Raw genomic sequence first — 23,095 nt, forward strand, 5'->3', positions numbered from 1 at the left:
ACAATATCAGAGATATGTCGCAGGAAAATGGGTCTGCGACGCGGGCCGTACACCAGGCGGAGAAGACAGACCATTTAAGGGCATAGAGCCACCTCATAGAGCTGACGCCAGGCGTGGGATGGAACTCGTGGTTTCAGCCAGTACTGAAGAGGCCGCATGCGAAGCAGGCTCAGCTGAAGTACCGGAGATGCAGAGGCCATGAGGCCCAACATCTTCTGAAATGCCTTGAGAGGGCGAGGGGCTCCAACTTTGAATGAGGTCGCGAGCTGCCGAATAGCCAGTGCACGATCTGGCGCGACTACCACCCTCATTCGGGCTGAGTTGAGAACTGTTCCCAGGAACAATATCCGTTGGCTGGGGGACAGCGCGCTCTTGGCAAAATTGACCCTGAGTCCCATGCATTCTAAGTGGCTGACAATTAGGCAATATCGCGTTCATTATCGCAGGCGATTTAATCTGCGATAATGAACACGATATTGCCTAATTGTCAGTGAAATACGGCTCTGTGTAGTAAATGCCGCTCCATCTGAAAGCAGGTGATGGAGATTTACTACTAATTACGGAACCGGCTTTACTGACGAGATGCGCATGACAATCGCATGCGATTAATTGAAGAGCCCTAGTAGGCCGCCATCCTTTTTGGGGACGAGGAAGTATCGGCTGTAGAAGCCTGACTCACTCTGAGCTGGAGGAACCGTTTCTATGGCTCCTTTCGCCAGTAAATTCATCAACTCGGCGCGCAGGACGGGTGCATCCTTGCTCTGAACTGAGGTGGAGACCACGCCGCTGTATCGCGAGGGGCTTCGAGCGAATTTAAGTGAATAGCCTCGTTTTATTATCCCCAGAACCCATTTTGACACTTTGGGGATGGCCTGCCAGGCCTCGGCCCACGTGGCAAGGTATTGGGTTGGTTTGAGCGACAGGATGCCTTGCAGGGACCCAACGCTCGTGATAAGCGGAAGAGGAATTTTGCACTCTTTTTGAAAATGTTTGTGTTTTATTTTTCTCGCTATAACAGCGATCGGTTGTGTGGACACTAACTTAACGGGCCCAGGGTTCACAACAGTATTTACCACAAATACATTGCCGTCAGCACCCGGAAGTGAACGGGGTGCTTGGAGGCACAACAGAGGCTGCTTGGGGGGTGGTCCGGCGATGGCAAGACTTTGCCCCCACCTCTTCCTTTCCCACAGATCAGGTTGACGTCTGAGGCGCTGGGTCCAGCACTACTTTGAGCCGGGGTCCCTGGTAGGGATGGGCATATCGATCCAAAGTATCGATACTCAAACAAAAAAATATCGATACTAAGGTGTGTTTTATTTACCAGTGATTTTGTTAATTTATCAATATATATATATATATATATGTATATAATGCGTACGATATGCATTGAATTGGACGAATAACCTTTGTTAGCGAGTAATTGTGCCCTGGTGCTTAGGGAATGGATAGCGTCTGGCCGAGCGGAAGTGATGTCTGGGCTCAGGCTTAGAGGCTGGCAGTGCAGCCGATGATGCGGGCTTTGCGGGCTGCTGAGTCGGCGCAGTCTTGGGGCGACTGGCAGCAGCTGTAGACCTGGAGCACTTTGGCAAGAAGTGTCGCATTGCCTGGGACGACTTCTGCGCAGCGGTGAAGCGCTCAGCGAACCCTTCCACCGCAGGTCCAAACAGGCCAGAGGGGGAGACCGGGGATATGAGGAAGGGGACCTTATCCGCATCCTTGATCTCCGTGAGGGTCAACCATAGGTGGTGCTCAAGCACCACAAGGCTGGCCATGGATCTGCCGATCGCCAGATCAGCGCTGCACGAGAGACAGTAGCGGCGCGGCATTTGAAACGACGCCGGAAATTTGCTCAGAAATTTACTCTTATAGTAATCGCTGGATAGCGGCAGGGGACAGGGAAGACCACAGCTGCTGCAGACGTTGAAGGCAGCTGCAGAATGGCGCAGTCAGCCGAGCAGAAAGGGGTCTTGATCCCGGCGAAGACTTCGAGTCTCATAGAGCAAAGATCTTGCAGTCATCGCTGAAGGAGAAGAAATCTGAGGATCCTATGGCGAAGTGCCCGCTTATATAGCCAGATGCCCCGCCCATTCTGGCGGGCTTTGTCGCCATAGGCTCGTGCAGCTCTGCTGCCAAGCCATTGGTTCATTTTTAATTCACTGCATGAACCAATGGCCATACAGTTACACTGCATTATTGAATATATTGATAGGGAACCTAAAGTCCCCATTCTCTGCCATTAAATTGGCAAGTGCAAGCAGGACATTTTTGTGTTAATTAAGTAGTAAGCCTTTAGAACAACATTAAGGTGAGTAGCCTAATCACTCTAGTTCACACAGTTCCAATAAATTGCGATGGGTTAAATAAACTCAATAAGCAGACAGACTCGACTACAGTCAAGCACAGAACAGTATTGAAGTGCACAGGAAATACGCAGCAGTCATATTTAAAGCAGTTTAAATATGCAGTTTAAATTAATATCAATTACTGATTGATGTTCACTTGGATTTTTTCCCCATCAAGGGGAAATAACTTAATACTCTGTCATTTATAGTCGTATGGTAAAATGTATATTTTTATTTGTGTAACGTCACAGTAGGCCTATGTATCATGAAAAAAAAAGCGACTTTACAGTCTGGAAATACGCTCGGCTGTAGCAAATTATTTCGCGGACCCCCTATCACTTTAAGAACCTCTGGTCTACACAGAAGAAAACCCTGTATAGACTCTGCCCCGGTAGACTCTGCCCGAGTTATGTCGAGCTATTAATTAGTCTGTTTGATGAAAAAAGATGAAATGAAGTTGCAATAAATGCATTAAGAATCCGTACAACTGCAGCAGTGGAGGACTGTTATTCTGCTGCGTGATACTGCGGAAGAATTGATGACAACACGGTTTGATCTTCGGCTGACCAATCAGCAGAAAGGGGCGTTTAATTCCCGCCCACATGTAGAAATCGAATATTCAAGCTGTTTATTAATGTTCTACCCCTGAACGAAAAACGAAAATTTAAGCTGAATTCTCATTTTTCGTTTTTTGGGAAAAAACAAAAAAGGAGCCGTTTTCAAATTTTTCTGCTTTCAATATTAATTAAAAAAAATACGAATGAATGAATGATACACGGATTCATTGCAAATCAGCATCAAATAGAATTTTAATTCTTGCAGACGTGAACCTTTTCTGTACAGAAGCTGTACTAGAAATGTTCACATTGACATACAATCCAGAAAGCATCCTAAAAGCTATAATTTTCTAAGTTGTTTAAACAGAACTCATATTACAAAAACACTAATGTGTTCTCTAACTAGTTGCTCTGACTTTTTTTTTTTTTAACAAATTAACTACAAGTCTAATAAATGACCTTGTCTGAAAATGCATACTTCTTACCAGTTGAAGAAACAATATGCAAGCTCTTATTTTCTCCACTGACTCAAGAATCTGAATGCTCAGTCACCAGATGAAGACATATTTCTAAGTTTTGGAAAGTGTGGGGTCCAACAGACGTCAATGGGACATCAAAATGATACAGGGAATCCTTTGAATAAACCTCAGGGTAAAAAGGATTCTGGAAAAGAAACCCAACTCCTGTAATAATTACAAAGAACTGTGCTGCAAACTTGTGCATGCCATACTTGACGCGTGCTGACGTCAGAGCGCAGCAGCAAACAGTTGATTTCTCCAGTTCTGCCGCCTGCCTCAACACAATATATGCGGTGGTTTATGGCTCCTGACTGCGTGATTTTTAGCACAAACGGTATTACCCGTGTCAAAATACTCTCGGTGACTGTGAGATCTAGAAGCCAAATAAACAAATCCGAACTGTATGTACTTAGAAGAACCCTAAATGCACCAACATGTCTTTATAATGGGGAATGGCCTCTAGTGGAAGCACACATAAACACCCACTTGTCCTTACACGCTGCTTTCATATTAAGTCCCGAACGTCCTGCCTCGACACTATAACATAAGAGGATGTCCAACCCTGAGAAATGACGCCCCCATTCCCCCCCTGAGCAGTGGGAAAACACACTACAGCAGTCCGGAGCAGAGCAGCTGCGCCAGAGTGCGGCGCAGCCGGGGTGGAGATACGCGAACGCCGCCGCTCTCAGTGCCGTTCTCCGGCTCCACTTGAGACGAGCCCTCTTCTCTTCGCCTCTTGCCTTCATTTTCCCAACGTTATACTAGGAGAAGAGGACGTGGCGCGTCTGCATACTGGACGTAGACACTAGCCTACCGTGCGCATACGGGGCGCGTAAAACACGGCGCTCCATACAGACTTGACGCGCTTTGATGTCATCCGGCGGTTCAGGGTCGGATCGTTTCATTTATAACATTAAACTAGACGCATATCATATCAAGAGTTATCATTACTCGCTTGCGGTCAGACATGGAAGATGGTCCGCCTTCCACAAGCTGTTTCCGAAGGTTCACGGACTGTTTCCTTGGCTCAAGTAGGTATACTTATTATTTCCCTTGCGTACTAGTAAGAAAGGGTGTTGCAAAATGTAACGTTTCTGTTGCGCACTTGCACTGCGTTGCGGCTGCATATTGGCAAACTTTTACATTTATTTTCCAACGGGAAGTTTGGCTGGCAATATTTGCGCAACGGCTGCAAGATAGTGTGAGTGATTATGCCCATTACAGTCACGTTGTTTACATAATTGTCTGTCATCACCTGTTATGTGCGTTTAGATGAAGTTTTTAGTGCAGTAGCTGGGTGGGGACATACATGTGAGAGAGAGTGATGTCTCATCATTTGAATTAAGTATTAGAATGAATTTGTTTTTGTGATTTCCTCTTTCATTTAAAATGCACAGTGAGGAGACACAAGTCAACTGTTGGCTATGTATGGAATGTAAATTAGCCAGTGTATTTTTTATTTATTTTTTGTTAAGTAATCTAATGTAGGAGCAAGCCAAGAAATGCAGAGACTAAACTGTGGTCCTGTTAGTAAAAATAAATAAATAAATAAATTCCCCTGGTAATCAATTTAGTCGTTGATTAGGCTACCAGTCAGCGGCGGAATAGCAGTATTTACCCTGTTGTTATATGTCTACATTTACTAATAAATAATACGATTACATCACATAGTAAGCAGATGTAGAAAGTAGAAATCTCATGAAGGATCTTTAAAATGTTTTTATAGATGAAGCAAGACTTGTTGGATGCTACATGTGCTTTTAGTCTCAGTGTCTACTGTCTAGAAATACACATTTGGAGATATATGAACTGCAATAATAATGCATGCACGATTCTGAAATTAGCCACTTTTATTTCAGAGATTTGTTGCTTCTAACTGTACCCATAAATTCACTACAAGTGTATTAATTGCTTATTTTACAAATTTCATGTGGCATTTTGCCTAAAAAATTCAAATGCACATATATTTGCTACCATGCAAAGACATAAAGCTTGATTGAGTATTCCTCTCAATGCAAGAATACACAAATGACAATTGTTAAATTATTTTGAAAGAAACCATATTGAGCAGTTGCAAAGCTGTTTCTTTTTGCATGCATACTGTTCATAAGGTTAAGCAGTAAACGTATCTAAACCTTAATCTTTCCAAGTTAAAGCTTTAATAACCTAGTCCATTGAAAATATAGTAACTATGCCAGTCACTAAAAAATTAAAAATCCACAAAAGCAGTTAGTTGGAAAATATGGAACCATAATGCTGACACAATGTAAAGATGATCTGTTGCACACTTTGATCAGATGCCACAGTATTGTATCAGAATTAAAATATTTAGATGAAACTTGGAAGAGACTTTGTATTTTTTCAGAGCTTCACGTGCAGATTAATTATTTGATGTTGTCCTCAGTGCATAGTAGCTCAAAGTGTGCGTGCAGGACAACAGTGTTGAGATGATGTTTCGGTGACCTCTGATGGATATCATGACAGAATTAGCATTGAATGCATTGACATGAGAGCACAGTGTAAGCTGTGTGCAGTTCTTCTGATGACAGGCAAGCAAGAATGTCACGGGCTTTACATTGCAGTCTCAGTGGATACATGCAAAATTCATACTATTCATATTGTAGAGCATTTTCTTTAAAATGTTATTGCCAAATAACAGGCATAAAAGGCCAGAAAAGAAACTCTCTATAAACTTCTGTATTTGCCATGCATCTATACAGTACTATATGCACATTCATCCAGGAAGTGGCAAAGAGGTACAGTGTGTTTATTTATGGGCTTTATCATCATATTTTCCAGAAAATAGACTTTATAATATTAAAAGGTCAATATAATAGTCTTAATTGGTTTGCTTCAGAATCCAGATTTCTTGTTGTAAATCAAGTGGTATTGAAATATAAAAAAAATAAATAAAAAATCAACACATTAAACTTTATTAATATTACAGTTAACTGCACTAACCTTATAACAAGACATAGGCTTAATAGGAACACCGATATTTTAATTTTACTTTGTTGTAGTAAGAGTGTTTTGGTTTCCACATGTCTCATGAATTACGATGGTTTGATAATTTGCGGCACAGAACACACTGGTCTGCACAAACCATGTTTATTCACATTGCAAGTCAAGCTCTGGGTTGTATTTTCCCTTACTTTGTGTAGTTCTACTCATGGTTTTCAAGCATGTCATGCAGCCTCTGCATGTTGGCATCTGCCCGAATTGAACTAGTTTCTACCTGGTGATAGATTAATTTGCTTTAAAATATTGTAGATTTTGATTCGACTCGTGGTCTTTGACATCAGCAGCACAGACATGGGACGCCTGTTTATTTTGCTATGTTAACTGTATAGGCAAATACATTTAGTTGCATTTTGTCTTTTACAGTTAGTGTTATTCCTGTAGTCCACAAATTAAAAACAGACCTACAGCCTAGTTTTTGTTGTATTATATTATTTGTATTCTTTCTGTGCAGGACAGAGATTACAATCAACTTTAATTCACAACCTATATACTATATTTAAATGTTGCACTACATATTTGTATGGGTATTTTTGTTTTTATTAGACATGATATTCTGAAATGACAGGAAAGTGGAGGGAGAGAAAGGAGGAAAGAGACTGGGACATGACACATGCCGCATGATTTAGCTAAATGTTAACAGAATCCAAGCAAAACCTTCCAAATCAATATCAGTCAGGGAACAATGGAATAAAAAGACTCATTCTGGAGGAAAAAAATATTATTTTACATTAGTGTTACTGCAGTGCTCTGTGGTAAGAGTGCAGGAGTGTAGTGGTGAAGATGTTCGGTGTGTTTGGGAGCTTGCGGCTGGTTTGTCATTGCATCTCTCAGAGGCAGTGCTGAGTCTGGGCTTCCTGCTGCTGTCTGCAAGGCTGCTGATATCAGCAGATCACCACACGCAAACAATGGGAATACAGCATCGTTTTCTACTTAGCATTTTTTGGCAGGTATCTTTTTTGGATTATTGGATTATGGAAGTCTCGTTAAATCACGCAAACCGAATCACTTATATGCAAATTGATCACGACTAACTGTAGTCACAGTCTACTTGTCCGATTCACAATTGAATGACTCTGTAACACTTTACAATAAGGTCCAATTTTTGCATTTGTTACCGTATTTATCTTTGTTAACATTAGCCTAGTTAAATACAACTATTCATTGACTGTTCATGTTAGCTGAGGTCCATCAAATAATATTAACATATACAGCTTTTGATTTTAATATTGTAAATGTTGAAATTAACATTAAGTAAGATTAATGCATGTTTTAGAGATGTTTTTCATTGTTAGCTCATATTAACTAATGTAGTTAACTACTGTTAACAAGCACAACCTAATTGTAAAGGATTACCAATGACTCTTATGAGCCAGTTCCCTTTAAAGAAATAGTTAGAAAATCTTACCAATCAGAGTCATTTATTTATCATTTAATTCATACATTTCTTATGATTCCCCTATAAGGGTGACTTTGGGGGTTAGAATTTTATTTTATGGTTTCATTTTATTTATTTATTTTTTTTTTTAAATAGGATCCCTGCATTATATTCAAAAACATTTTAATACTAAGTGCACTGTATGGTAAAAGTTAAATAAATGTGCTGAATAAAGCGAAACGACCCAAACAAACAAATTTGTACCCAAAATTGTATTTGACAGTATGTAGTAAGATGTTATCTCACCCATGCAACAGATTAGATCTGAAAACGTTGTTAGGTCTTATGACGGCGTTTTATCGGAATGTCTGGGACAAGTCATGCTACCGGTGGTGTGGTGTTGTTTTATATCAGCCCTGCCCTAGCGTATGTGATGGACCTCTCCACAGAGGCCGTTTTTGAGGCTACTCCAGGTCAACACTAATGTGATCTGACAGGTCATCTACAGAGTGCTTAACTCAATGAAGAACACTGCATTGTCATGCAGGAAGTGCTCATCGAAGACACTTCCTCCCCCAGCTGGATGTCATTTAATCATCCCAGTGAATTCCCTTCTCAAACGGCCTTTCACTGAACACGAGTCAGTGAAACTGCTTCGCCTGATATACATTCAGCAGTCTGCCAGACGTACAGAATGTCGAGACACACTTTTGAAATTCTCATTAGAAAGTCCAGCATCGGCCAGTGGACAATTGGACAATTTGACAAGTTTTCAAATGTATCTTTTCTTTCTTGATTTATGGAGGTAGCAAGACATTAAGGAATGTGTGTTTGCATAATGTCCTATCTATTAAGATGTCTTTATCTGGTCTTTTGAAGGCATTATTATTAATGTGTCCTTTCAATGCGATATCCCACAATCCTGTTCATATGGTTCACTTTTTGGTGGAAAGAATAAAACGATGTCTGATGGAGCAGTTAAAAATAAGTTATTTTTTTCATTTTATGTTTAACGCTCAATTAAACTGGTTTTATCATCAAAACAACACATTGGATCATTAGACGTGGTATGGAAGTTTCTTTAGGATGTGCCTTAATACACAAACAGTGCCACTGACTTCAATTTATAGAAGTTATATATAGTTAATATATTTTAATTTCAACATCATTACATGTTTTACAAATATATTTAGATGCATGACATACAAGGTTTAATAAAAAATTACATTAAAGTATTTTTTAGTTTACCTTCAATGCCTGTCAGTGCAATCAGCAGTACACTTTAACCATAGTTCAAAGGCAATAGAAGTAACAATGAAATTACATGTAAAGATGTACTCGAGTCCTACTTAACTGAGTTAAAAAGCACTCTTAAATTCAACTAATCAAGTCAAGTCAAGTCAAGTCTGCTTTATTGTCAATTCTTCCACATGTACAGCACATACACACAGAGAATTGAAATTGCGTTACTCTCAGACCCTTGGTGCATACAGATAACACTAACAGTAGAACATAAATACAGATATACAGATTAAATATAAAATACAACTATACAAATATACAAATAAGGTAAAATGTAAAAAAAAAAAAATAAATAAATAAAAAAAATAAAAAATAGGTTTTAATCCAAAATTGCTATAAAATTAAAGCCATATGTTTAAATAAGTTGTGTTCCAAATTTGAAGTTTATATAAAAAAAAAATTGAGGTTTCTATGCAATTTTGTTTAGATGCTATACCAAAACCAGCCACCGGGTGCCACCCAAACTCAATTTTTTGATGCATTTCTGTCACAAATCTATCAATTTCTTTCTCAATATTACGTCTATCACAAAATAACCACCAAATATGGAATTTTGAGACTGAGACCTTTCCAACGATATGTATTTTGTCAAGATTATAAAAAGTTTTGATTCTAAAAGACCGTAAGAATGTCGAGACACACTTTTGAAATTCTCATTAGAAAGTCCAGCATCGGCCAGTGGACAATTGGACAATTTGACAAGTTTTCAAATGTATCTTTTCTTTCTTGATTTATGGAGGTAGCAAGACATTAAGGAATGTGTGTTTGCATAATGTCCTATCTATTAAGATGTCTTTATCTGGTCTTTTGAAGGCATTATTATTAATGTGTCCTTTCAATGCGATATCCCACAATCCTGTTCATATGGTTCACTTTTTGGTGGAAAGAATAAAACGATGTCTGATGGAGCAGTTAAAAATAAGTTATTTTTTTCATTTTATGTTTAACGCTCAATTAAACTGGTTTTATCATCAAAACAACACATTGGATCATTAGACGTGGTATGGAAGTTTCTTTAGGATGTGCCTTAATACACAAACAGTGCCACTGACTTCAATTTATAGAAGTTATATATAGTTAATATATTTTAATTTCAACATCATTACATGTTTTACAAATATATTTAGATGCATGACATACAAGGTTTAATAAAAAATTACATTAAAGTATTTTTTAGTTTACCTTCAATGCCTGTCAGTGCAATCAGCAGTACACTTTAACCATAGTTCAAAGGCAATAGAAGTAACAATGAAATTACATGTAAAGATGTACTCGAGTCCTACTTAACTGAGTTAAAAAGCACTCTTAAATTCAACTAATCAAGTCAAGTCAAGTCAAGTCTGCTTTATTGTCAATTCTTCCACATGTACAGCACATACACACAGAGAATTGAAATTGCGTTACTCTCAGACCCTTGGTGCATACAGATAACACTAACAGTAGAACATAAATACAGATATACAGATTAAATATAAAATACAACTATACAAATATACAAATAAGGTAAAATGTAAAAAAAAAAAAATAAATAAATAAAAAAAATAAAAAATATATGTGCATGTGTTATGCATTTAAACTTTTATTTTATTTATTTATTTGCATTTAAACATTATTTTTTGCTTGCAATGTCTCAAAAACATTACATTTCAGTTTGCACATAAGTGTATTCTTTATTTACATTTTTACTTTATTTTTGTACTCTATTATGCTAAAGTGTACTTTTTTCATGAGGGTATGCTAGTACATGAACGTAAATGCATATAGCTTTGCAAGGTCGATTTTGTACGTTTTTGCAATGTGTCAGTCTGCAACTCATAACGCAATGCAAGTATGAGCTGCATTGTTTTGCTAAGCGTTAACATTCTTCCTATATGGTTAGTTCTCTCTTTCAGGTCAGCTATAGTCATGGAAGAGCAACTGTTTTAAGAGAATCTTGTTGAGCAAGTTAGTAAAAGTTCATCAAACTGTCAACATTTTCCATTTTTAATACTGTCAAGTTAAAAATAAAATGTCTCAGGACCCCTGCATTCTGTTCCATTCCTGAAGACTTCTCTCATCGGCCCAGGGCCATCCTTACTGTTGAAACCTCAAATATATTTCAGCTACATTGTGATGACAGTAGAAGAACATTTGAAATGTGGAAAACTTAAGCAGGAATCTCATTTGATAGACTCATGGGTCATCATATAAAATTTCCATGGCATGAGCTCACTCTGTCTGTTACTCGGCACCCTGTTCTTCTGATGATGTCAGCTGACACTGAACTGCAGCGCTCCTTTATGACCTTGTGTTAGGAACATCCAAAAGCAGATTGTGAGTCTGCTGTTCTCATCAGAGCTTTCCTTTGGTCCCATTGCTCTGCTGGAAACAGGAGTTCTCCAGATGTGGCGGGTGAAAATCAGCATCTTTGGCCTCCTGCGAGAGCAGCGCTGTCAGATCAAACACTCCTCCCCCTCACTTTAACAGAGGCATATAGGAAGTGTGGATGGGAATTGTGAGGAATTTACCGATTCTTGTTCTGATTCCACTTAATGAAGCAGTTTCTTTAATAGTTCTATCTAGAGATGCACCGATTGCAATTTTCTTGGCCGATTCCGATTTCCGATTTTTTGTTAGTGTAGCACCCTTTTAAACCACTCTGTATGTTATATACGTGAGAATGGGGGTGCTTGGGTTCGTTGTAGTTCAGGTGGAAACCACTAAGGTGCACCTAATGAGTTTCTACTCCATTGTAAAACCTTTTGACAGAGATATGTGCCGCTGGTAACAAAACGGATCGGCTCGAAATTGGAAAGACGTGAGACTGACCGACCGATCACCGATCCAGGCCGATCAAGAGGAAAATCGGCCGATTCCAATCCCTGGCCGATCGATCTCTAGTTCTATCATCAACTAAAACAATTTCAATTGCTGTGGTGAATTAGAACTGATTCTCAACCCTATAAAGAACAGATATGTACTCGGATAATATAGCGTTCATGACCTTGTCAAGGCTAAGAATTAACATGTTTTATTATTTTTATTCTTTTTTGTTTAGTTACAAAGCACTGTTTTGCTAGTAAATGCATTCCTGAGTTTTGCCTCAATAAGATTTTTTATTAGTGGTGTTTGCTAGGTCAAATATCACTATTACTGTTTCTCATACTCAGAATTGAGGATTTAAACAAATCTCTAACCTTAAAGGCATGGTAAGCGATTTCTGGTAGCCAATGTTGATATTTAAAATCACCAAAACAAACACGCCCCTACCCCAAAAGGGTCTCGCCTCTATTTTGATAGCTCCGCCCCACACATACGTACGCAACCCAGGCAACGATTAGTTCTGTGAAACAAAGCAAAACCAATGTTACACCGTGTCTACACCGGACGTGAGCGGCGCGGCGCAACAAATCCCTGACAGAAAACTGCTGCCGGCTTCTATTTATGACATGCTGACACAAATTTCAAATGGTTTTCAACGGTCGTTTGATCGCGTCCAGTGTAGGTAGACTTTAGCTGTTGTAGACACTGTGTTACTCACCTATTGAGAAGAAACAAAGCAACCTCGGCGTCCGATCGCAGGCCTCCGCTCCTTGAGTTCTCTCCAGCGCTGGAAAGCTGATCCGATATTTACACGGGTCCTACTTCTTGCCTTAGCGTTCCGCAGACGTTTTCCTCTTTTGTTTTTTATCCGCCATCTCTATCTTTCTGTCGCTCGGCTCGGCTAATTTCCGTCCCATGCACTGAAAGCTCTCTCCTCCACATCACGAGTAGAAACGCCCCTTATTGCCGATTGGCTACAAGTTTGTTTTGCTATTCGGACCGAATCCGTTTTCTAAAGTGTTTTTGAAAAATTACATACCCTACCTTTAAATAGTAACATCTGGGACATAACTCACCCTACACGGTTTGTGCTACAGACATGAGTGATTGCTCAAATCATATGGCTTGTTGAGGAGTGTGATTTTACTTTCATAAGAAATCAGGCTTGCTGATAGTACATTGTTAGGAAATATCCTGTAAATTTATATTCCAGTCCAGAATATCATAATTGTGGGTGGGCTCTTTTGACACCCTATGCAGCAACCACAGCAACAAGCAAAAAACACTCAAAACACCTTAGAAACCTATTGTCATACATGAATTGGCTATGGTAGTTGTGCATAATGAGGGCCCCATGAAATCGGTTTAATTTTTTGCCTCCACATTCTGTTTAATTGTTTCTCAAATTCTGTGTTTTTTATTTTACTTTTTCTGGATTCTGTATTTTGTGTTTTAATACAAATGTATTACCAAAATGGTGGTAATGAAATGAATGCACAAAGTATTAACTATTTCATTATTTTTTAAAGCGTTACAGTGATATTTGAACAATTTCTTTCAGTTTTTGGGAAACAAAATACTGCACAAGAGAGTTTACAGTTTAGATTAACACATGGATGAAAAATTGTGATATTCTTCAAGTCAAGTCAAGTCACCTTTATTTATATAGCACTTTATACAATACAGATTGTGTCAAAGCAGCCTTACAGTGTCAATAGGAAAATAATGCAAGGACAATAACAAAGATAATGTTTTAATAAACTATATTGTTTTTATTTATTTATTTTAAGAAGTACATTCTACTATATATGTCTTCAAGTCACAATTTCAATTTAAATGAGACGTTTATTATGGCGTTTTGTGGTGAAGATTTTTGGATTTCTGTGTATCTGATGATAGTTTTATTTATTTAAGTGAAGTGACACCGTAAAGGCATTGACGCTATAGAAAAGCTTCACGTGAGGTGGTGTCTGAGGCACGTGTAAAATCACTTATCTTGATTGGCTATGGCCTTCATATGACGTCACTGGAATATGGAGAGTGTCCACATAAGCCATCATCAGCTTCAATTTGTCTTAAAGGGGTCCTATTATGCTCTTTTACAAAGTCTTGATTTTGTTTTGGGGGTGGGGTGTACATGCACAGGCATGCCTAAAGTAAGGAAACAAGACACAGCGTCTCGTTCCCTTCTCAGGGAACCCTAAAATGTTCCCTTTCAAGGGAACTTTGACACAGTGCCATGGTGTTGATACTATCAGAACGTTAATACACACTATGCCATACTGTAGGTCTAACTGCTCAGAGCCGGATGCATTTCTAACATTTAGCTCCTCAAAGCCAAATGCAGCTTCAATTTCTAACTCGTATTCAAATGCAGTCAATACAATCAATAATGTTTGTTTCTGTGAATTGTGGGGACTTTCCATAGACTTATATTACTTTTATACTGACCAAACGATATTTTCTATCCCCTAACCCAATCCTAACCCTAAACCTACCCCTTACAGAAAACCTGTTTGCATTGTTACATTTTCAGATAAGCATAATTTACTATTTTTTTACTATTGAGGCCAGTTCCCACAATGTCAAAAATTCCAGGTTTTACTATCCTTGTGGGGACATTTGGTCCCCACAATGTGTCATAAACAAGTATACACACACACACACACACACATTTCTATCATGCAGTGTCGCTCATTCACTCTGAGAAACATGCAGTCATATTTAAATAGCGGCCTTTTCAGCTTCAATATTCAATGGCAGTAGTCCATATCATGCTTTGATTAAGTGTACAGCCCTACTTTTTATTTATTTATCCAAATGTTGCCAAATTCTGTGACATTCCGTGATATACAGTAAATTGCATGTTTATGATTGGATTCCGTGATTCCATCCACATTTTCCACATCACAGAAACCATAGGGCCCTACATAAGGTCCTTGAAATTGCAGAACACTTGATAAGGTCTGTTTTTGTCATCATAATTTGTCAATGTGCATTCTAGTGTTATTTACACATCAATCACAGTTAGCTAAAATATTGATCTGTATCGATCTGTGGTGACAGACGTTTAAAGGTCATGTTTTTGACACTAAGTTGTTCTCTTTTATGCATTGTAACCAGAGTGGGATGCTTTTTTTTACATTTTCAAAACATTTTAAAAAACATAAACATTGTACAGAAAAGCTAACAAAACGACTTAAACTCAAAAGCTAATCTTGGGCTCAAACTATAGTGGACAAGAAACCCCAAGAGGAAGTATGAATGCTTGTGTTGATCATCAGCGCTGGGGAAATATACTTTTAAAAGTAATGCATTACAATATTGTGTTGCTCCATAAAAAGTAACTAATTTTGTTGGTTACTCTTTATGGAAAGTAATCCATTATGTAACTTTTGCGTTACTTTTTGTCACCTGTGCTGGGCTTGCTTATTTGTTTTTAATAACAAAAAAAACAAAGTTATATTTTTGGCAATTTAATTAATCTAGTTAAACATTAATCTGGTTAATCAACCATTAATCTGGTTGGACAAATTAATCTGGTCCTCAACCTGAAGGAAGTGCATCTGCACCTCACTCCCAATTTCTCTGAACACGGGACAGAAGAGGTGTCAGTGAATAAATGGGTAAAACAAAGTAGCTTGCATTACTTATTTGAATGAGTAACACGTTACTTTAGTAGATATTTGAAAATAATCTCATTACGTAACACGTTACTTGTAATGCATTACCCCCAGCATTGGTGATCATATAAATATCTGAATCGACTATTTAAAAAAAAAATGCTTTCAGTGCCACTGTTGCCTGTGGGCAAAAAGTTAATTTCTCACTCTCATCATATTTGATGGAAAACTTACTTCACAGTACATCAGAGCCTCCCAATCGTGAGAGTTTAGAGATTGATTTACAGTGGCAACATATTCTGAATAAGCTGGCTGTACATTCATAAAGGGCAAGGCCTGTCGGAAAGGGCTCTAGTTAGGGGAGCACACAGTTACAGCAGTGGCTTATCTCAATCTCAACTGGCCATTTATAGCCTGTACCCTTTCCTCCTAATGACCAAAGCCAGGAGAGTGGAAATAATCCAAATTACCTTTCCATGAAAGTTACTGTGTGTGTGTTTGTGTGTGGTGTTACTGTAAATCTACTATATGCGTTTGTTTCCTGAAGTGTGCCTGCATCTGTGTGTCTGTGTTTGTACTTACTTAACAATACACTTTGGGCACACATTTAAACCTAAAAGTGAGCTTAATCTGACAGTTTTCTGTTAGGTTATAGTATTTACAAAGAGCTGTACATAAAACTGAATCTTTTGTAAAGTTGTTAAAATAAAAGATTGTTATTATATTATTATTTTTCATTTTTGTTTTTCAATCTATCTGTGTATTCCATCCCTCTGCCTTTGCCGATCACTGTCCCAGCCACACTGAAACTCTTTCTCAGATAAGAAACATATGCTCTTCCCACTTCTGGCAAGGGTGTCCCAGGCGGGCCGCTGACGCAGGCAATCCACCTCGCCCCCCCCCCATCTCGTCACACACCCACCCTCCCGTCTCACTCATGTCAGGCAAGTGAAAAGTAGTACCTTGGCAGTCTGCCCTTGACACCACTCCAGGAAGAGAGCAGTTCACATTAAACCAGATCGTCTCTCTCAGATGCTCTTTCGGTTTTGCTCTCTGCTGTTTTTGGTAACTGTAGGGTTTTGAGAGCTCCGACTCTTTGGACACCAGCGGTGAGAGGCTGACCCCACGCATTTACAGGTCTCTCTGGAGCAGGTCTTAGACATGCGGGCAACCAAAGTTTGAATCCGGCCTGGTGTGATTTAAGTATGATTTGTTTTATTTCACAACAGCCTGTAAGAATAGAAAGGAGAGAATAGTTTGGATTTCACTTTGAAATGTTTATTTACTGCAGTCAAGCTGAAGACAAAACTAATTTTCAGGACAAATCAGGTGCCAACTGCAACTCTGTCTGAACGCGGGACATGGCTCATAGGATTTTATCAGGACATCTGATCACCCCACTGTAACCTCCTGCTCACCCTGTAAAAAGGAAGATATTATGACTCCAATGAAGTAGCTCATCCGTTTCACTCCTGTTTTTCCACACATCATTCCCCAAATAATGGAGACAAAGCTTTGTAAACAGGTCTGTCAGCTTAGTTTGAATTATGTGGGGGAACGGATGGAGAAAGATGCTTTTTCTGGCAGGATTTATTGTACCAAGTGTTTTATTTTTACATCTCTCGAGTCGTGTGGGGGGAATCGAGACGCTCAGACGGCCAGAAGTCACACAGCACCAAAGGATTAGACTATCTGTCATTTCAACCGTAATCTTTTATGGTTTTATGCATTTATTTATTGTTTGGCACACATGTTGTCATGCTGTAAGCAAACATCTGGATTCTTCAGCGATAAGAGAGTTTCTTTATAGCGTGTGTATGAAGTCATGTGCTTTTTCTGTAAGTCCTCCAGCAGAGTCTGAATGCGCCGTGATCTTTGGTTAAACATTAACTCTGAGCAGCCACCTAAATTCAGGAAAAATACCAGTTCCCTTCTCTATTCCCAATGACCCATGCAGGACACTCTACTGAATATACTTCTGGACTTGAGTGGTGTTTTTCAGATACGGAAGTGTTTTGTTTTGATTATTGTTGTGAATTGACTTTCAGAAAAGCCTCAAATGAAGATAATTCTAGCACACTGAGATGAATGGATAAATAGTAAATACTGATAAAAAAGAATACTGAATAGACAAAAAGTGGCTTTTGAAGTATCTTGTATGTTTTATTTCTGTATCATTGAGCATATGACAAACAGTGACCTATAGTCCTCAGCGATCCATTTAAAATAGTTTGTCAGTTTATCTGAGGCAGACATAGGGAAGGTTCACAAAGGATGCAGTCCATCAATGATAATTTTATTTGATGGTCTATGTAGTCATGCATCAGGTGCACTGGGGACTTGCCCAGTGCAACACATCTGACTGTTTTTCAGTGTCTTGCATCAAAAGCATTTTTGTTTTTTAGGACGAAAACTATGGCTTAAGACTATTGCTGTCAAACGATTAATCGCGATTAATCGCATACAAAATTAAAGTTTTTGTTTGCTTAATATACAGTATGTGTGTGTTCTGTGTATATTTATTATGTGTATATATACAGTGGGTACGGAAAGTATTCAGACCCCCTTAAATTTTTCACTCTTTGTTATATTGCAGCCATTTGCTAAAATCATTTAAGTTAATTTTTTTTCCTCATTTATATTATAAATAAATATATTCAATATATAAACATAACCAATTTTTCTGAAATATATACATGCATGTGTGTGTATTTATATATACATAATAAATGTATACACAGTACACACACATATATTATGTAAACAAATTTTGGATGCGATTAATCACGATTAATCGTTTGACAGCACTAATGTTAAATGATATTTGATTTAATTTGAAACTCTAAAATGTAAACTTAGTCAAGTTTAATTATTTTGTCATGTTTGTGTGTGTGTGTGTGTGTGTGTGTGTGTGTGTTCACCTCCTTCTTACCTAGCAGTGAACATTTTATAGTTTATCTTGGTAAAGTTTTGCAAACTAATTCTCACTGCTGCTGCATCTAGCTGCATCAATTGTCTATACTCAAATATAAGCCATGATTTCAGACCTGAATAAATTAAACATTATGACACTGTAAAGTAAGATCAGATGTCACAGTGAATAACTGACGTCCGTGGCCCCTCTCTCAAGAAGCATTACTCTTTCACTCAAAGCAGAACTAAAAAAGGAGAAAAAAAACTTGGATGACGCAATTAAAGTGTCTGGGGGGATCTGAGACTGTGCAGAACTAATCTAAAAAAGAAAAAAGGAGCAGCGTTATAGAATAAGGACATACGCAGAAAGGAAATGAGGGCTCCTCAAGATAGAATATAGTGTAATCCACAGGCATATCAAGCCGGTCATAGGGACTAACAGTTCTCCTGGATTCTCTCCCAGATCTCTTGACGTGTGCTGTCAGAGTATATTTGGCATGAATGCAGTTTGTTTTCATCTTATTTAGTGGCAAGAAAAAGTTTGTGAAAATATCCTGATTACTCATAAAATGTGGTCAATCTGTCTAAACTAATAACACACAGCTGTACTTTTCACTTTTTATTGAGTACAATAAGTGATCACTCACAGTGCAGGGTGAACAAAATAATTGAACCCTTGAATTTAGTTATTTGTAGTTCCTCCATTAGCAGCAAGTCCTCCACCAAACATTTCCTGTAGCTGCTTGTAAGACTTTAGGCCAATTTTGGGCCATTCCTCCCCACAAATCTGTTTCAGTGTTGCTGGGTTGTCTTTATTGCGCAGTCCGTTTTATGGCCACAGCATCTCAGTTGGCTTAAGAACACATTTTCTTCATTTTTTGCTTTTTTTTTTAGTTGATTTACTTGTGTGCTTTGGGTTGTATCACTCAACTTATCTAAAGCTTGACATCATGAACCCCTGTCTTGACATTCTCCTCTAAAATGTTTTGATAAACGTTTGAATTCAGTGTTCCTTTAATAATTGCAAAGTGTCCAGACCCTGAGGCAACAAGCACAAAGTTTTATTAGTTATTTTATGATTAATCAATCCAGAAATTCTGATATTATTAAGGGGTTACACACTTATTCTTGCCACTGTAAAACTAAATCTGTATACTGTGTTTATATGTTTAATCAGTTTTAGCATGTTCAGTGCACTTAAGACATTCTTATGGCTGTCTTCTCTGTACAGATGAGTGTAGTGTAGTGGTTGACATGTAAAGTGACTAAACACAGTTTTGTTTTGTTCGTTACATTTTATTCAGGGATGCATTAATCTTAAATAGATGATACCACAATAAGATATTTAATAAATACAAATGAATGAGACTCCAGAAAAGGGAAAGTGGAAAATGTTTGTGACTTGAACTGATTGTTTCATAAAGTTTAAAGAAAAGACTTTACAATTCTACTTACTGATTTCTAGTTTACTTTAATCAATCTGCCTTAGACAGAACTCTGAATAGCTTTCATTTATTTGAAGCCACTAACCTGGCAAACTTTGGCAAATGCAGTGAGTAGTTGTTTTTCAAAAGCTTGTGTCTAGTATGCATCAGATGGTCAGTGAATTCTGAACCGCCACAATATGTACCTGAAGAAATGTAATTAAAACATGGCCATGATCACGTATTGAACACTCGCTTTAGCGCCACTCATTGGAAATTTCACTTTGAAACTGCAGAAATGTCACCACAAGCCTGAGCCTGGGTTCAATATTTTACATCTAAGGGGTAAGTCTTCCAAGAAGAGTGAAAGCTGTTAGGGAGGACCAGCACCTTACTGCCAATGGCTTTCAAATGAAATGCACAACAGACACATATGGGTGTGGTGTTTGGGTGTCCAGATACTTATGGTCATATACACCCTCCAGTTCTCAAACTACCGTAATATGTACATTATTTTGAGGTGTATAAATAGAGAGCACCATCTGTCACTATTAATATAGATTTTCAATATATGTCACGTTCTTCCTGTATCAGCCATGTAATATGAAACTAAATATTTATATTCCCATCCATCGAAGCATGTGGCCATTTCCACTAAATAAACAAATTACGTTTGTATTTGAGGGGATGAGACAGCGGTTGTGAATATCCAGTGTCTAAACTCTATTACACACTCCAAACATGGTAACTTGTTCCAGCTCTCTTAGGTCACAACCACAGTATAATTAGATGACTTAGTGTTGACGATGGGTTGATTCATCAGAATTATACTGAGTAAGGGTGACGTCATTTAGGCATATCATTATCCCGAGAGGGAACACTTTTGACTGAGTGATTTTTGAACAAATACAGAAGTTGAACTTTAAACCTCACTGCATTAAAGGCAGGACTCTGTCTCCTAATTAGGGGCCAACTGTATGCGTACCATCTCTGATCCGAGCAGCGGGGGCCACATCAGCTGGGAGCCGCGTGGGCCGAGAGGCATCTGTTTTAAACCCGTGAGATAGCACTGGTCCCAGAGGTCTGAAGTTCAATCACGTCACATGTACTCTTATTGCATGTGCAAAGAGATGAAGAGCTGCTCGAAAGGAATCTCGGGTCGATGAAATAAACAGCAAATGTCACTGAGGCAGCAGATGAAACCAGATCCCTTTGAAACGATTTCCCACAAGCCGGATCTAAAGTTCAAAATAAATAGATTGAATTTTTTTCATTCCATTGTTTTCAAAGTAGCTCTGTATTTATCATGTCAAGCATTAAACTTACAGTAGGTTCTAGTATCATGCGCAAACTGTACATATGCAGTTTGCTAAAGTATTACACTTCTGTCAATTTAGACTTTAAAGCATAAAGAAATTGAATGGTGAAGGACATTCTAGGTCTAATTCAAGTTGGGAAGTAATCATTTTGAACTGATTTGCAAATAACATTTTACAAATAAAACATATTGCAAATAATATTGCGCACACATGCACTTTTATTTGTAAACCTAATATGCCGAAAGCGCTAAATGTTTCTTAGGAAGGAATTACAGTATGTGAATCATGTTAATAATGCCATTTTTCATTTCAAAATGTCTATATTTGAGGAAAAAGTTGAGTAGCTTGCATCCCTCAATGTTACTGTTAGTTTAACATTAACATCATAAAACAGTTGTCAAATATTAAATGTTTCTCTACTTCCATCTTGCTATTTTCTACCTTCTCTCTTTCAACGTAAAACTGATGCTTCTTGCTGGAATTCGTGCTCTGCTTCTGTGAACAGTAAACCCTGCCTACTTTGATTTAATTGGCCATCTCAGTAACTTTGACATTGACGAGCATTGCTAAACCGTTGAGGCAGACCAGGGTAAAATATTAAAAAACAATTATATATAGTGAAGTTTGAAAATCTCACCACTGACTGATATAATGTTCAGCATTCAAAAAGTTGATGATACCTTGTAACATTTGCATACAAAATTGCAACTGCTTCTTATATTTATTTGCATACTGAATTGGTCTTTTCTTCTTCAAACACGTGTAACTGATTCTAGCCTCCTCTACACAGCACAGTGACCATGATAATTAATGAAAACCAAAAATAAGATGCACACCAAGTGTAATAACACCAGAGAAGGAATTACATTCAAAATATACATTTTGGGTTCTTGCCATTTTTTGCCACACTTTGTGCTACAGCTGCAGCATTTCACTTATATATCTGAAGCCTAAACACACTCTGACTTAGGCCTGGGCGATAAAACGGTATCAATATTTATCGACGGTACACCATCTTCGATAACGATATAACAACATTTCGATATAGTGCACGATATATTCACGTGCTATGAGTGACGCAGACAGCACACACAAACACGAACATGAGGGCTGTGCCTGCCTGTGATGAGGATATTGTGAGTAAAGAATGAATATTAGTCGAATTTAAAATAAACATTTGCATTTGAATGCAAAAATAATAGAATCCAATGTTAGATGTGCATCAGGAAGCGTCATCAGTGGAGCACGAGATGCGGTGATGATGCAAGTGACGTTGTAGTTTAATGTTTTGTTAGTCTAGCCCACGAGACGCGCAGTTGCTGCGTTATTCATTCAAAATATTAGAGAAATATAGAAGCTCAATGTGGGGAAGATTAGGTTAGGTTAGGTTTATCTTGATTAGGTTAAAACCGAAACCAAGCCATTCACACAGAACGCATATTCAGCGCATTTTCTAGACGGACAAATATGACTGCTGCACTCGCGTCTCACACAAGAGATTTATAGAAAGCCATGCAAAGTTAAAACAGTTTAAACTTTTAGAAAACACGTCGCAAATTTGTGGAGGTTTATTCCTTTTCACTGCGTCTCATATGTTTTTAAATTCAATCTGTGTGATGGGCGATTCGGCTCTTTTATTAAGCAATGCGTGATGCTGTTTTGTTCATAACTGTTTATGCAATTTACGAAATTATATTTGATTTATATGAGTTAATTTAGACGTAATGCACGTTTTTTATAGACTATTACTTCCTTGCGTTCAATATTTAAAATGTGCTGCATTATTTTGCTCATTGCGCCCTCCTGTGTCCTCGAGAGACCAGCCAAAAGTTTAACCTATTTAATCTGCATATAAAACATTAGAAATTAGATATTTGTTTAATTTTTGTATTTTGT

The 23,095-nt window shown here is 38.1% G+C and overlaps 1 protein-coding gene across 1 annotated transcript in view; it reads left to right on the top strand.

The window, feature by feature from the left end:
• The first annotated feature begins 3,679 nt into the window (after positions 1-3,679).
• The window catches only part of LOC107702663 (cAMP and cAMP-inhibited cGMP 3',5'-cyclic phosphodiesterase 10A), an 89,451-nt gene continuing 70,035 nt past the window's right edge, over positions 3,680-23,095 (top strand). Inside the window, exon 1 of the mRNA XM_016505047.1 lies at positions 3,680-4,451. Coding sequence (XP_016360533.1) covers positions 4,388-4,451 — 64 coding nt within the window. The 5' untranslated portion in view covers positions 3,680-4,387. The remainder of the gene's footprint in view (positions 4,452-23,095) is intronic.

Source organism: Sinocyclocheilus anshuiensis, unplaced genomic scaffold, assembly GCF_001515605.1.
Source record: "Sinocyclocheilus anshuiensis isolate Anshui unplaced genomic scaffold, SAMN03320099.WGS_v1.1 scaffold6, whole genome shotgun sequence".
In the NCBI taxonomy this organism is placed as follows: domain Eukaryota; kingdom Metazoa; phylum Chordata; class Actinopteri; order Cypriniformes; family Cyprinidae; genus Sinocyclocheilus; species Sinocyclocheilus anshuiensis.